Source organism: Oncorhynchus mykiss, chromosome 8 (assembly GCF_057628025.1).
Source record: "Oncorhynchus mykiss isolate SJ-2025 chromosome 8, ASM5762802v1, whole genome shotgun sequence".
NCBI classification, from domain to species: Eukaryota; Metazoa; Chordata; class Actinopteri; order Salmoniformes; family Salmonidae; genus Oncorhynchus; species Oncorhynchus mykiss.
This window is the reverse complement of record NC_143029.1, coordinates 10,578,225-10,594,250: the sequence shown is the minus strand read 5'-3', so window position 1 is coordinate 10,594,250 and position 16,026 is coordinate 10,578,225. Positions and strand designations below refer to the sequence as shown.

The 16,026-nt window shown below is 43.6% G+C and overlaps 2 protein-coding genes across 2 annotated transcripts; one reads left to right on the top strand and one right to left on the bottom strand.

The window, feature by feature from the left end:
• Positions 1-59: 59 nt before the first annotated feature.
• zbtb1 (zinc finger and BTB domain containing 1) lies at positions 60-9,457 on the bottom strand. The gene is made up of 2 exons (XM_021611473.3): positions 8,887-9,457; positions 60-7,329 (listed from the first exon to the last, which is right to left on the bottom strand). Exon 2 carries the CDS (start codon positions 7,323-7,325, stop codon positions 5,229-5,231), a length of 2,097 nt encoding a protein of 698 aa, XP_021467148.1. The 5' UTR covers positions 7,326-7,329; positions 8,887-9,457; the 3' UTR covers positions 60-5,228.
• Positions 9,458-9,752: 295 nt separating this feature from the next.
• On the top strand, positions 9,753-15,321 carry LOC110529344 (zinc finger and BTB domain-containing protein 25). Its single transcript, XM_021611477.3, has 3 exons — positions 9,753-9,875; positions 10,967-11,156; positions 11,834-15,321. The coding sequence occupies exons 2-3, from the start codon at positions 10,984-10,986 to the stop codon at positions 13,080-13,082; spliced, it is 1,422 nt and encodes a 473-aa protein (XP_021467152.3). The 5' UTR covers positions 9,753-9,875; positions 10,967-10,983; the 3' UTR covers positions 13,083-15,321.
• Positions 15,322-16,026: the final 705 nt, after the last annotated feature.

Sequence of the window (16,026 nt, the reverse complement as noted above, 5' to 3'; positions counted from 1 at the left end):
CCTTCTCTAGCTACCTACCAGCATGGTGATAGATCAAATAAGTTTGCAAAACACCACACTTGGTTGGTGAACATCTTTATTATCAATCTTGTTTATTTAATTTTTTATTTCATGCAATCAATTGCTGTATAATGACCAACTATTGTTTATCCTAAAAATGTCTCATATCGACAGTGTAGTTACAGCAATACCATTCATCATATACAATTTACAATGCAAATGAACATGGCTCTATGGTTGCATTTACACAAGCAACCCAATTCTGATCTATGCCCAATTATTGGCAAAAGAGCTGTTTTGATTGGTCAAGATACCAATTATAGGGTGAAAAGATTTGGCGGCATGTGTAAATGCAGCCTTTGTTTTCTGCCCTGTGTGTGGATTAGAGAACAAATCAGTGCTCCCTCCGATAAATATATTGGATTGATGTCAGGTGCAGACCATAGGAGCTAGTCCTAGTTTGGCTGTGTGTAGTTAAAGCAAAATCACTCATATACGATTTGCAATGCAAATGAACATAGCTCTATGGCTGTGTTTACACAGGTGACCCAATTCTGGTCTTTTGCCCAATTATTGGCAAAAGATCTCATCTGATTTGTCAAAATATAAAATCTGAATTAGTCTTCCTGTGTAAACAGCCTTTGTATATTTTTCCTTCGTGAAATATAAAATACTACAACCCTTGCCAAGGTAGTCTCCTTACAATCTCTCCCAAGTGGGTTAACTCTATAAAAGCCTCACTTGAGGTGACATGAGTTACCAGATTGTTTGCATACCAACACATTTTCGTACCCATTTTGCATTACTTTAACGGTTCTAAAAAGCAATAATACATTTAAATTGCAGCAGTAAAAACACAGAAATTACGAATGACTTATGCTTTTGTTTGACACCGGTTTGGTTTTCAAACTCATCTCTCTCTAATATACTTAATGAAAGAAATACATTTTCACCCCTAACAGCCATGTTATTGTCTTGTTCCTCACAACCAAGGTACAGTTACTGTCTGAAGAAAAAATAAAAAAAATGATCATTTTAATTTGTTTTACCTTGCTTTTGATTGGATAGGGCCCTGAGTAGTAGATCATATACAGAAATTAGCTTGCTTGCTCATTAATAATTCTTAATTTACCCCCTGAAGGGATGTCACTCCTGTTTAGGTTATTAAAATACAACCTCCATACAGATGTAGGATCTTAATTTTGACCTATATAGCAAAAATAATCCTGCAGCTAAAGTATTTGAACACAATGTTTCTTGATATGTGGTTAGGCTATTAGCTGGTCAAAAGTAGGCTACATGAAAATTCAATTTCTGTTAATATGTGTTAGTGTGGGTTTTCAGTAAATTTACAATTCAGGAATATTCTCAGCAACAAAAGAGTGATCAAATTAAGATCCTACATCTGTACATGGTCATGTTGTAGGCCTACATTATGATAGCTTAAAATAACTGTTAACTCATACCCAAATAATGTTGTTGACTCATTCTATACTTGTAATTGTGGCCAAAGTTTTTGGCCAAGGCGTCTCAATGAGGGGTTTGATTAATTTTGTAGGCATGTTTAAACATGTAGGCATGTTTTGCACCGGGTGAAAGTTGATTGCATTCATTTTGAAACTGGGCTGCCTTCAGGCATGAGCTAGGTGTGACGTAGGAGCACGTGGAGTAATGAGTAGGACTAATGCAAAAGTGATTGCTTTTGAGCTTTATCTGCCTTCCCAATGAAAATGAGCAAATTCTAACATTTGTTTTATGGAATATATATGTATGTTTCTGGACGATGCACCATGCTGCCTTGTTGACAAAATGACCGAGCGGCGTAGATTACTTTTCCGTTTGAGAAGGGCGCTCTTCCCTCCCCTCTTTCGCCCGATGATAGAACGTGCCTTTGCCAGGTACCCGGCTGGTCAGTATAATCGAATCCGTCCACTGACTCATTGGCTGAGCTGGCCAATCAGCTGTTTACTTGTCATGGCTATTTGTATCGATTTTTATCGACCGGTTTACGCCCACACCACAGAAAAGCTGCTTTTTAACTTTTTAATTCTTTTTTTTTTTTTTCAAGAAATATATTTCAGTCATATTAACCAGGTTTCCAACTAACCTTTTTTATGCGAGTAAAGTATATGTCAGATATGAAATGTAACGACAGGCCTGATGGAAACTGAAAGGTTTTCGGTAAACTTTCTAAATGTCGACAAAACAAAATACACTAGACAAGGTGGGATCTTTTTTTTGTGTCTGTAAAATGTATTATGTGAGAAATGTCAGTGGAAACGCTTTTAATAATAATGTCATCATGTAGGCTAGGGTTCCCCAACTGGCAGCCTGGGGGACAAATTTGGCCCAAGTTTTCTGTGAAAATTTGTATATATATATTTTTTATTGTTGGTCAAAAAAGACTGTACAAACACCAGCAAATCAGCTCCAAGTGATTTTAGATTTGTAAATAGAGAGATATACAGTATGTGATCGTAAGCAAGGTTTGAAATGATTCTGTTTTAGTTAAATATTATATAGTTTGGGCTTTTTGAGGTCAATTTGCAGTTGACAAATTACTTGTAATTATGTTCTGGCCACCTGACCATCCACTCAAGAAAAGAAAGAATCAGTCCACGGCTGAATCTAGATGATGATCCCTGATGTAGGCTATAAGTGCGCTCTAGCCAAGAGTACTGTATCTGTGCACTGTTGGCTGGAGCGCACTGCCAATGCCGGACTGGGAACATAATGACATTTTTTGGGGTGAGAAAACTATAAAAATAGTTGAATGTGATGGAAACCTATTTAACTTGTATTTTTTGTTGTCGGTACATGGGAATTTAATCGCAAAAGCTATTTTTACGCGCACTACGTCATCACGCACAGCCTTTAATCTGCAACATCTCTGGTGGAAAAATGCGCATTTTAATTTTCATGCAATTTTTTTTTCGAATATTCACATGGAAATCTGTCACCATTAGATGGAAACCTAGCTATAGTAATTAATTCTAGATCATATTTCATAGAAATTTGGAAACACCGGATAGCTACTTTAAGAGGCTTTACCAGCTTCCACACTACTGCATGTCATTTCAACACGTTTTAAAAGGATTATGTTCTCTCTGCAGTGCAACAAACAAAAGGATTAGCATTTCACGATAGCAACACGCGTGACATTGTCCAACATGCAGGAGTCATACTGCTCAAGTAACTCCCCGCAATATAACACTACCAATGTAGGACAAAGCTTAATATTGGCCGTGTAATGCAATCAAACAAAAGTTCAAAACAACAGAAAATGTTAAAGGAAGCTTCCGACTAAATCTATCCAAGCTGAAGAGAAAGCAAATGTAACAAGAATGAAGTCATCGATTAGCAAAAAAAAAAGTTCCCAAGAGTGGATTCAAACACTAGTTTTAGTCTGTGTACAGTATGCAAAAAATGAAATATTACCGTTTTTCATTGTCTATAAAGCCAAATTACTGTCCTATAGTCACTGGGTCGAAGTTATGTTGCTAATTGTATAGGTAATATACAATACTCCCTACCTTACCAGGAAAACTGAATAAGAATCAATGTAGACATCATAACTGTTTTCTCACACAGTGATAAAAGTAATTACTGTATAACAACAATAGAAATCCTTTGAATCGAAGTCTGTTTGAAAAGCGAATAGCCCAACATTGCATAGTAAACAGGTGAAATAATTGATTAAGCAAAAGAGCGAGTGCATGATCTTGCCTTGGTGGCATGAAAGATTTCATATGGAATTAGGTGATAACCGTTGTCAAGAGTAAAGCATTCTAGTGTTTTTTTTGTGTCCTATTTACAATCTGAAGTTCTCACAGCTATTGAACTTTCCACTTAAAAAGCAACTTTCATGAAAAAAAAAAGTGTTCATATCTGATATGAGTTGTAGTCATGTGTATCAACTCTGGTAGAAAATAAATCTACCTTCAAAACTATCATTTGAGGGTTAAAGGTCCAATGCAGCTGTTTTTATCTCAATATCAAATCATTTCTGGGTAATAATTAAGTACCTTACTTTGATTATTTTCAATTAAAATGGTCAAAAATAAACAAAAATAGCTTCTTAGCAAAGAGGAATTTCTCAAGCAAGAAATTTGCTAGGACTGTCTGGGAGTGGTCTGAGTGCGGAGGGAAAAACCTAAAACTAGCTGTTATTGGCAGAGGTTTGGAACTCTTTGTTATTGGCCTATTAACTAATTTACCACCTGGTGATGACACCCGGCAGGCCAAAACTCCACCTCACCAAAACCAGTCTTTACATTTGAGTCATTTAGCAGACGCTCTTAACCAGAGCGACTTACAGTAGTGAGTGCATACATTTTTGTACTTTTTTGTGCGGGTCCCTATGGGCTCTTACACTAAAAGGGCATTATATAATAATTTTCACAATTTCACAGTATTATTCCAACCTCATAGTGTGGCATATATAAAACACAGGGAAATCACGTTTTTGACTGCACTGGGCCTTTAAAGACAGGAATTTCTGAGCCTGTCTGAAACAGAATTCTGGAAAACCGTGATGGGATGGGATATATAGCCTATGTTATGATTGGGCTAAACAAACGATGCCTCTTTCCATTTCGTAGCATCATTTTAAAATACAAGGAGCCAGATAAGTCCATTTGTTGAGATATTCAGTTATGCTTGTCCATGTCCCTAATGCTTTACATTGAAATGACAAAGAAGTGAGCGTTGCAAAGTGGCATTGACTGGCAGACAGTGTTCAGAATGCAATGCCACTCTCATGCACACCTGTAAAGCAAGAGCACGGCACCGCCAAAGCAAAGGCAAGGCCATTCTTCATTGTAAATGCACAAGTGCTATGTACAGTAACTACTCACAAAGACTATATTGAAGTGTGGATTCATATTACAATCAAAACACACCTCTTTGCAAGGAACTTAAGTTGAATCCACTTCATTCCATGAACTGTGTATTGCATAGGCTGTTTGCTGAGAAACACCAGATTCCAAAAGCCTTAAAAGATGAGCCAAGGATTTGTGTACTGTGGCACTGTCAACAAATGACAGTAATGTGTGTTTAGTACAGGGGTGTGAAACTAATGACAAAATGGCCAAAATTTGAGGCAATAACACACTTTGATTATTCATACAAATTTGAAAGTGCAGATTTTATAGGTGTTCTTTTTTTGGTGTTCAAGTGCATAAATTTGTTCTCACATTTATGGCTTTTAAGTAATAGATGCATAAAATTCAGGCAGGACACAGTCTTTTGGTGTGCTTGGAGTTGTAGTGGCTCCGCATGTCCTTGCGAAGGCGAAACTTCTCCCCGCAGACGCCACAGATGTACAGGTGCACGTCCATGTGCTTCTCCAGGTGCTCTCCGCTGGGAAAGATCTGGAAGCACACCTGGCAGATGGTCTCGCCGGCCGACAGGTGCGAGATCATGTGGCGCACATGGTCGTGTTTGAGGAAGGTTCCCTGGTCGCACACGGGGCAGACGTAGCGCGCCATGCCCTTGTGCATGTCGGTGTGCAGCCGAAGCTGTCGCTCACGCAGGAACTGCTTGCCGCACGTCTGGCAGGTGAACTGCTTCTCCTTGGTGTGGACGGTGTAGTGCTCCCGCAGGTGGCAGCGCTGGTAGAAGCCCTTGCCACAGATGGCGCAGAAGTGCTTGCGCCGGTGGTCCGGTTCGACGCCGCCATCCTCCAGCAGAGCGGGGCGGAACAGCTCCTGCTCGTGGCAGGCCAGAGCATGCTCCAATGCTAGGCTCTCACTCTGGAAAAGCAAGCCACACTGGGGGCAGGCCAGGTCACCCCCCTCCAGCAGCCCATCGTCCATGGCCTGCGGGTCCTCGGGCAGGGGCGAGTCTGCCTCCTCCCCGTGGGAGTCGGTGTCCGCACCCTGAGGTTCGCCACAACGCTCAGCGTGCTCCTGCAGTTGCCTCCCCTTGATTAGGACCTGGCCACACCTCCCGCAGGCACAGATGTGTCCCATGTGGCTGGAGATGTAGTGAGCTGACTGGTCCTCCTTTGTGAGCAGTTCCCCGCACAGCTCACACGGTGCACTGTCCCCGTCCTGCTTCTCCTCTTTAATCTTGCGCATCTTAACAGGTATGCCAGAATCCTTGTTGCTGGACATGTGCCCCTCGAATGGCTCGTTGCTGTCGTCCATGACTGAAACACAAGCCTCGGCCTCCCGGTTAAATTTAATCGGTTCCCTCATAGTGTCGCTGAGTGCACCGTGCCTAGCACTGATCTCTCCCACCTGAACTACCTTAATGCCATCCATCTCGGACACCACGCTTTCTTCCAGCTCCACCTTGATGGTGATATTCCTAGCAGAACCAGGCTCGTTATCCGTACCAACTGTCATGGACCTGATCACTGTGTCAGCGTCTGACTTGTGGTCTGGCCAATCCTCTTCACCCTTGCAGACCACCCTGTGCTCCTCCATCCCCTCAGAGGCCGAGCTCTCCACCTTGCTGGAGTCGTTGTCTGCCTCGGAGCTGGTCCTGGGGACCTGAAAGGCCTTACGATTGGTGCAGGTGAGGATGTGCTCGATCAGCAACTTCTCGCAGCTAAAGACAAAGCCACAGTCGTCGCAGGTGTATGTGCGCCCGAAGCGGGGGCGCTCTTTCAAGGTGGCACTCCGACCACCGGGCCTCTTGCGCAGGTCACAAGGCTGCTCAGCCACACTGTCTAGAAACGGTGGTGCAACTACTACCAAAGGGGAAGCCACATCCTCCACCACAAGTGGAGGCCTGTTGACTTGAACAGGAATGCTTGGTCGCACAGGCACAGCAGTGATGGCAACTTTGGGCAAACTTTTGGGCTCCCCCTCTGGGGTGCTTGGCTTCTGCTGCTCGTACATGCGGACTCCAAACATCATTTTTCCTGCAATTGCCGGGCCAATGGAGGAGGAGGAGCTGGATGAGGTGGTGGAGGAAGAGGAGGAGGCCGAGGAGGACGGTGTGAGGTTGGAGGTGTTCCTGATGTCCCTGAGGTCCTCCAGGGTGTCTGGGATGTAGTACATCTGCAGGTAGGCCATTGAGACCTTGAGCTCCTCAAACTCGTAGCTACCCACCACGATGCAGCCAAGGTACATGAGCTGCAGGATGAGGTCGAAGCACTCTGCACTGATCTGCATGTTGCTGAGATCCATGCGAGCTGTCCCCTGCTGGTCCCGGATGAACATCATGCGGAAGTAGGAGCTGCACGCAGCCAGCACTGCCTTGTGGGCCCTGAAGTAGATGTCGCCAATGGCAATACAGCAGTCGCACAGGAAGCCCCACTCCCGTTGGTTGTTGAGCTGCTGCAGCACATGCTCGCTGTGGCTCGGCCTCGCCATCACCCTGGAAGAGTGAAGGGGGGAGCAGCGAATTAGCAAAGCAATGCTTCAATCTAAAGATGCTACATTTAGTTATTTAGCAGGTACCAAATCTGTTTGAAAACACAATTGCACATCTTAAGCTTCATTGAGTGGTTATTATCCCTGTACAATAACCCTCATTAAAAACAAAGTTGAAATAAAACAAAAGAGGAAATTTAAAAAAATGTAAACTCTCATGCCTTAATTAAGTTCTCAAAATAGTGCTAAACATTGCATGTTGAAGTAAAGTATTTTTAAAAGGTCTGCATGTGGCACATACTTTTATTTATTTCATTTTTTATTTTACCTTTTATTTTATTTTTTAATTTTACCTTTATTTAACTAGGCAAGTCAGTTAAAGAACAAATTCTTATTTTCAATGACGGCCTAGGAACAGTGGGTTTAACTGCCTGATCAGGCGCAGAACGACAGATTTGTACCTTGTCAGCTCGGGGGTTTGAACTTGCAACCTTCCGGGTTACTAGTCCAACGCTCTAACCACTAGGCTCACCCTGAAGACAATTCTTGTCATCCAGGTATGTACTCACACAGGACTATATTATCAAATTTACGATTTCAAAATGATCTAGCCTAATTGTATAATATACAGTAGAGCACATTATGTCTTGAACTAGTGTGGCTTTTTTTAGAGAGAGAGGTAGGCCTGCAATCGGAGGGTTGCTGGTTTGAATCCCACGTATGATGGGGAAATCTCTGTCGGGATTCAGGTATTCCATCTCCTGACTTTGTGCCCATGAGCAAGGCACCTAATCCCTTAATGCTACACTGTAACAGACCCTGGCCTCCAACCGCTCAGTGTGTGTGTGTTTGTGTAAACCCGTGCTCCTCTGGAAGCAAAAAATACATATATCTACAGTATATAGCTAGCTTTTAAAAAAATCTAATTTACAGATTTACAGTGATGTCAATTACAGATTTTCTACAGTAACGGTGTTTACAAAGTGGAGTTCAGTCTGCACTGCATTTGTAGCCTTATTTTTTTAAAGCCAATAACATAAAATGTACTTGAACTTAGTTGATCACAATGAAATATCTGTTTGTCCAACAGCTGTAGACTACTAGTCTATCAATGGTCTACTTTGATAATGTGCAGTGAGGTGATGTCCTCTTATTTATGGCTCAAAAATAGCCGTTTCTTTGTCGGTACTCGTTGACTGCTCAAATCCCGCCCACCAATTTTCATTGGCCTGTTTTGGAGACTAAGTCGTGCGGGCATCGTGGCTGTCAATCATACCTCACTAAAAGTAACGATGACCTAAACAGCTTTACAATCGTTCCAATCGGAGCATCAGCGTAAATGAGTGATTATTATTTCTTGTTGAAAATATCGGGAGGACCAAACAATGTGAAACCAAAATGGAGAGACCTCCACGGCAGTGGCAGTGTTGTCGGAAATCTCACGCAAGCACGCACTGCCACCCCCGCGCTCCTACCCGCATTCACTCTATGAGAAAAAAGGCACAGGGTTTTTCCGAAAGCAGGAATGTTTACTCTGTGAAAACACTGAATAAATACTCACCGACAATAAATGGAGCAGACTGTGGATGTAGTAAAACTGAAGTTGGGGTGTACTGTCCAGAAGTTCCACCTGAACCGCTTTTATCCAACCATAAACTTGTGACGAGAATAATCGCGAGGGCGAAGCAAGCCCCTTCTGCAGCACGGATGAAAGAACTTCCGCACAGCCGCTCTGCCGAGCTCGTTCACCGCACTGAGCGAGATCCAGCCCCACTCACGCAAATCCAAACCTCCCGAGACTGGGTGTACTGTAACAAGGCAGTGACTAGGCTGCTCAGCTGGACGCTTACAAGTAAAATGGACGAACATAGAGACTGTGACTGTGGCATAGGCTATTTAAGTTAATAGCGCAAATGCATAAAATTAACAAGGTTTATCTTCCTCCGCATAAATTTGATTAAAAGCCTCATTTTATTGCCTATTTATTTCGCCTCCATATGCACTTACTATAATAACCCACCGATAAGGATGGTGTAGGTACACATTTGATTAATCTTAAAGTTTTACAGAAGTAGGCTTACATCTTGATAGGATGTTAAGGCTACATTTCAGCATAAAGGCAAATACGAAAAAGATCAAATCTCCAAGGCGTGCGTTTATGATGCTGTGCTACTTGGTTATTGAACTTTGAGGCGCTCTTAAATTGACTGAACATGTCATGTCAATTTTAGAATGTATTTAGAATGTTACCCTTACTTCAGTGCTTGTCAACCAACGACATATGTTTTAGGGGAACGTAAAACACACGGTATTTACACAATTTGAACAACTTGTTTTTTTTTTACACACGGTATTTACAAAATGTTCACACCTTTTATGACAGAACAGCAAATATACAGTAGGCTACTGTATAGTCACGTGACGAATAACAACCTCAGGAGACAATCACATAGGAAGACGCGCGAGACCGTGCGAGAATTTCTCTGTGGCAACAAATAGACTACGTACGAAATATAAACCTTTATTTAATATATATTTCGCAAATAGGTGGTAAGAAAGACTTCCGATTATCGTATTTGCTTTGTTTTGCAAATAGGAGGGGATATCCAAATGCATGCATTGGGGCCCGTGTGGGTTATCGAGGCTGTTCACGGTTGTTGATTTTGTCTAGAAGGAACACTTGATTCGGTCGGCAGGAACACTTGATAGGCTACTACGCAGACGTGTGCGAATCGATGTGATGCTGTAGTGAAACAAGCTGGCGAATATATTTTGAGACCGCCTGTGTGTTGTAGGCTACATAGGGGACTGGCATATTGACCATAATTTAGGATGGTATTTTTCGGTTATTTGCATATTTCATTCGAAAGCTGACCCCTTTATCTGTGGCGGTTGCAAGAATGCATGCGTTGCTATGTCTGACAGTCCATCATATTGTCCCGTCTGCTTTGAAGTAGTCAGCATAAATGGATACAATTAAATAAAGGGTTTGCTACAATATAAACATGCCCTATCTATTGCAACAATGTAACGGTATATTATATCGGCCCACTATCAGTTACAATGTAATAACCTTGCCGTAAGTATACATCGACATAAAATGAACTGTTTTTATGTCAAAGTAATTATTAGGTTGCGGTTCCTCAATGTTTAATCTTTTCACACCGGAAGTGAAACTCTTACTACCTAAGATGTCAACAGGTAGAAAGTTACGCAGATGCCAACATCTGGCCAATAGTATTTTTTTAAGGGGGGGGGGGGTGCTACTTTCAGTTTTTTGACCAGCAGAGTACGCCATTGTTTCAGCAGCATGCATGCTTAATGCATGCTTCAGAGGTGTGACATTTTATCAACTTATTTTCGGTGTGTTCTAGAGGCTGAGAAAATAGTTTGATCCTATAGAATCACATGTTGTCTTTGCACAGCAATCAGACCTGGCCTGGGTTCCAATGGTATTTGTGTATATTTATTGAGCTTACCTGGCACAATGGAACCAATTTGAATAGTCCCAGAAGTGCAAACTCCGCCCCAAACTATTTGAAAGGAAGTGAATACTATTTTAACCCAGGTCTGCACAACATATGAACCTCATTTTTATATTATGAATTACTATGTGCGTATATTTATGTGTGTGACATGAGGTGGAGTGGGGGGTATCATGGACGTTTCCAGCCACAGCCTGTTCCTCTTGCAGCAGCTCAACGTCCAGAGGGAGTTTGGCTTCTTGTGCGACTGCACAGTCGCCATTGGCAACGTGTACTTCAAGGCCCACCGGGCCGTGCTTGCTGCCTTCTCCAACTACTTCAAGATGATCTTCATTCATCAGTCAAGGTTAGATGCATACTGCATGACTGTTGCATTCTGTGACACACTAAGGGTGTTATTAAATTTGACCTTTATTTAACTAGGCAAGTCGGTTAAGAAAAAAATCTTATTTTCAATGATGGCCTACCAGGGAATAGTGGTTTAACTGCCTTGTTCAGGGGCAGAACGACAGATTTTTACCTTCCTAGCTCAGGGACTCGATCTTGCAACCTTTTGGTTGCTAGTCCAACGCTCTAACCACTAGGCTACCTGCCACCCAATGAGTGCCTATGTGTATAGCAAGTCCCTTCAAGTAAATAGTTGGCCATAATTGTTTGGTCTTGTTTTACAGTACCAGGGTCTAGTGACCATCAGAGGTTGTTTCAGTGACATTGGGGACTAGAAGGGGTGTTGTGTAAGTTGTCTCACATTGTACTGGTTGTTAACCACATGTTTCTTTGGCTGCAAGAATAGATTCATAGAATATAATTGAGACTGGTAATGCACTCGAGTGTTTGTTTTTGTACATTGTATTACCTGAATGTCCTGCACGAGAGAAGGTCTTAACTAGTTTGTATACATATATCTAACTTTACAAAATTCAAGGGACTTGGATATACTTTGTTATTAGAGAGAGGAAATATGAATGTGCTTCGAGAGTAAAGGCTAATATACTCTCCCACTGTCTATCGTCATCTTCATAGTGAGTGCATTAAGATCCAGCCCACGGACATCCAGCCAGACGTTTTCAGCTACCTGCTCCACATCATGTACACGGGCATGGGCCCCAAGCAGCCGGTGGACCAGGGCCGCCTGCAGGAGGGCATCAAGTTCCTCCATGCCTACCAGCTGTGCAGTAAGCCTGGTGAGGGTGGACCCGATGCCGCCACCGCCGACCTTGTCCGCATGTCCAACCTGTACGGCATTCAGATTTCATCCCAGTTAGCAAACAAGGAGGGTACTGGGGTCCCTAAAGGTAGTGCAGGTGCCCGAGGAGGGGGCGGCCCCGAGGACGGGCGTTCGTCCACTCGGGCAGGCCGTTCACACACAACCCAGTTTTCGATGACTGTGGGGATGGAGGGCGTCCCCTCATCAGGCTGTCAGCCCTTCTCTGGTCTCCTCCGTGGTGTCTCCTCTGTGGCTTCCGGCGACGACTCAGACATCTCAACGCGCATCAAGCAGGAGACGGTGGAGGAAGAGGGAGAGGAGTGCCATCCGGTGCCAGGCGGGGAAGGGTCCCCGACGTCTCCTTTGGCCCAGGGCGGCAACCCCTGCCAGGGCCTCTTGTTCAAGGATGGCCCCCATGCGCTGCTGTGCCCCCGGTGCGGCGAGCGCTGCTCGTCCCCCGAGGGGCTCCGCGAGCACCTGTTCAGCCACGCCACCTGCGCCCTGGATCCCAGCGGACTAATGGAGGGCCTCTCCCAGGGCGGGGGAGGGGACACAGTGGGCACTGAGGACCAGCAGCAGCAGCGGGGGTGCCCCCAGGATCAGCAGGATGCAGGCTACCTGGAGGAGGCCCTGAGACAGAGCCAAGCCCTAGCTGACGAGCTAGCCACCGAGCTAAGGCGGAGCAGGGGGGGTATAGCCGGTGGCACCAGTACACCCCCCACCGCCACCATGACCACCTCCACTACCAGTCACACACGAAAGCGCAAGATCGCCTGCTCCGTGTGCAGCCTGCGCTTCACCCAGAAGAGCCAGCTGCAGGAGCACATGTACACGCACACGGGCAAGCCGTCGCGCTACCATCGCTACAGCCGCCTCTGCAGCCAGCTCATCCACGCTTCTGGGCACTTCTGCGAGGGGCCACCGGAGGGCGGCGGGGTGGTGGCAAGCACTACAGTACCGCTGGCGGAGGAGGCAAACAGGGAAGCTCAGGACAATGGCAGCTCCTGCTATTCGCTAGACTCTGAGATCTCGCAGGAGAGCGTGGACAACATCGCTGTGGAATGAAAGCGAAAACAAACTGTAGAAATGAAAGAAGTACATCAACTCCCATTTTACATAGGTGTTGGTGTTGGAGTCACCACCGAATTTGATAACTCTTGTTTGTGTGATTATGCAGTAGCCTCTCTTTTTTTTGGAGTGTTTTCTTAGAAAACTGGATTAACAATGGTAATTGGTAAGAACTATGTACTTATACTTGTTACAAGGTAATTTACATAAGTTATACCCTTACAGTTACCCGGGGATAACAGCTATGTAATAAGAAGTGTTTTGTGAATACATCTTCATTCTCCCATCTGCACTCACCAGAGACTGTGCACAGCTGGTTCGTCTTCATTAGGGCACGACAATAGTAAAACGTTTTTGCAATGGAAAACGAAACTTAGTGATTCTTATTGGACGATTCCAGATAGTGCCTCCTGTTTCACCCTGTTTGAGTTTGTTTTCTTCAGTTTGATTCCGACTGAACATGACCCTGTTTCAGTTGCGTTCCTTACCTTTTGTCATTATCTTTCCACTGATCCGGTTGTATCCTGTCCTTATGTCAATACCGTCATCTCTCTGTCCGTTAGATGAAACCCTGTGATGTGAATCCAGTGTAAAGTGTATGTTATTTTATTCAGTGAACGGTTGAATAGAATAGAACATGGTATTTTAAAGAGGAATGTGTTGTCTCTCTCTCAGTTGTCATATTTTACCAGCTGGTATATTGATTGGAAATGTATCTGCATTGTTTTCTGACTCTCCAGAAAATAACTCTCAGTCTCAGAAATAAGTAGCTGTTGAAATGGAGCCTGGCATGTTGTTATGGAGGGTTGTCAGGGTTACAGGAATTTGCAAGGGACAAATTCTTACGCCCACAGTGTTGCAGTACACAATTGATGTATGGTAGTACATCATTACACATATTGGAACATTTCAATATTTCCCTCCCAAATCATGAGCAGGGGCTTGGTGTTCCTCTTTTTCTTTCTTTAATCTCAACAAACTAGCACTAACTAGCACTTACAAACTAGCACAGTATACCTAAACTTGATAATTAGCAGAGAATTTGCTTGGCAAAGCTTCATTCACCTTCAAGAAGTGTGTACTAACTATGAAAATGGACGTGTATGCAAAAGAAGACAAAGCCACAAGTGTCATCCCAAAACCTTTAAAGCTGGAAAACCTGGGGATGTATTCAAGCGTCACAGGAGAGCTGATCTAGGATCAGGTCCCCCCGTCTTATTCATTCTAGATCTGAAAGGCAAAACGGATTCTAAATCAGCACTCCTCTGAGATGTTTAACACATACGACCCTTAGCAGTGTTTAACTACAGAGGAAACCTGTTGAATGTACTTTATCCTGTGCTGCCGAGTGGCACAGCGGTCTAAGGCACTGCAAGAGGTGTCCCAGTCCCTGGTTCAAATCCTGGCTGTATCACATCCAGCCATGATTGGGAGTCCCATAGGGTGGCACACAATTGGCCCAGCGTTATCCAGGTTTGGCTGGGGTGGGCCGTCATTGTAAATAAGAATTTGTCCTTAACTGACTTGCCTAGTTAAATAAAATGTAAATTAAATCCTTGACAACACTAAGAGGAAGGACTTATTTTAGCTCATAACAGGCAGAAGTAGCCTGACGACTCACACTAAGTTCTTCCGCTGCTCTGTCGTTAGCTACATACTTCAGTCTGAGACTGCCATCATTGAAAGACGGAGGGTTTTGGTGACGAAGGGCATTGTACAAAACAAAGTGTTCGCCTTTGGTAAAGGGTGGAGGGTTGGGGAGGTACTCAGATCCAGACTCATGGCGGAGAAAACAACCAAAGTCCGTGGGCGTGGCGTAGCGTTTGGCCAGAGCAAAGAGTCTGGGTAGCCAGGCAAGAGTAGAAGTGACTAAAAGAGATACTCTGAACTTAAATAGTTCTCTAAAGCTTTATTATTGTGCGATTGTAGATTCATATTTGACGGATATGTGGCAATGGCTATCAGCGTGTGTAGAAGAATGCATCTAGTAATGTTGAACCAGGAACCTGTATGTACTGCGATAGACAGTATAAACCTAGGATTATCAAATTGACCTTTCTGGGTTTGTTTCCATTCTATCCTGTTGGTGTGTGTGACCTCTGGTATGTTTCAGTTGGCTACTCTTCTATGGCTTTTCCACTTTGTCATACACTTTGTCGTGGTTTCATGTTTTCTTTAATCTGTGTCACTTTTCCATACATGGAAAAGGTTTTGTAAATAAATATATTTTGTAACAGATTGTCTCATGTAACTCGTCTCATTGATAGGAATGTTTAGTTTCTACAAACCAAACATCTGTTTCCGATATCGGAATTCCTTTCCCTTTCCCTCTCACTATTTCTGTTTTTTTAATGCTGCATGTAATTGTGATGAGGTAAATGTTACACACACACACCAGTGTCTAAATACAATGGCTGTTGTCCACAGGAGGCTGGTGGTACCTTAATTGAGGAGCTGGAGTGGTGTAGGTGGAATGGTATCAAACACATTGTTTCAATGTTCAATGTTTGTCATTCCATTCACTCCGTTCCAGACATTATTATGAGCCGTCCTCCCCTCAGCAGCCTCCATTGCTTTAGTCCCATGCTCTACCCTTATCCATGACATGTGTAAAAACACATTCACTCACCCTCATGGAAGTAAAAGCAAGATTTACAGTGGTAACTTCAATCAGCCTATGATTACACCAATACAATGTGTTTAAAGGGGACAGAGGACAGAGAAAGTAGGACACACTTAGAGAAGGGTGGAGAATCTCAACACAGCTCAATTTATAGAGCACACCTAGTATGTTCCCTAACCTGAGTGCAAGTCTGTTTGTGTTATATCATGCCGACTCCTTGTCACTCATTGTCATGCCAAACTTCGCTAGACAAGGACTGCAAATGAGTAAGCAAGAACAGCAACATTTCTTGAACCAGGCTTTATGTTCCCTGTTCTT

Bases quoted from the DNA above. Each gene is read 5' to 3' on its own strand.
- zbtb1 (XM_021611473.3), bottom strand. From the start codon at position 7,325: ATGGCGAGGCCGAGCCACAGCGAGCATGTGCTGCAGCAGCTCAACAAC.
- LOC110529344 (XM_021611477.3), top strand. From the start codon at position 10,984: ATGGACGTTTCCAGCCACAGCCTGTTCCTCTTGCAGCAGCTCAACGTC. The intron at 11,157-11,833 runs GTTAGATGCATA...TCATCTTCATAG, and splicing joins ATCTTCATTCATCAGTCAAG to TGAGTGCATTAAGATCCAGC.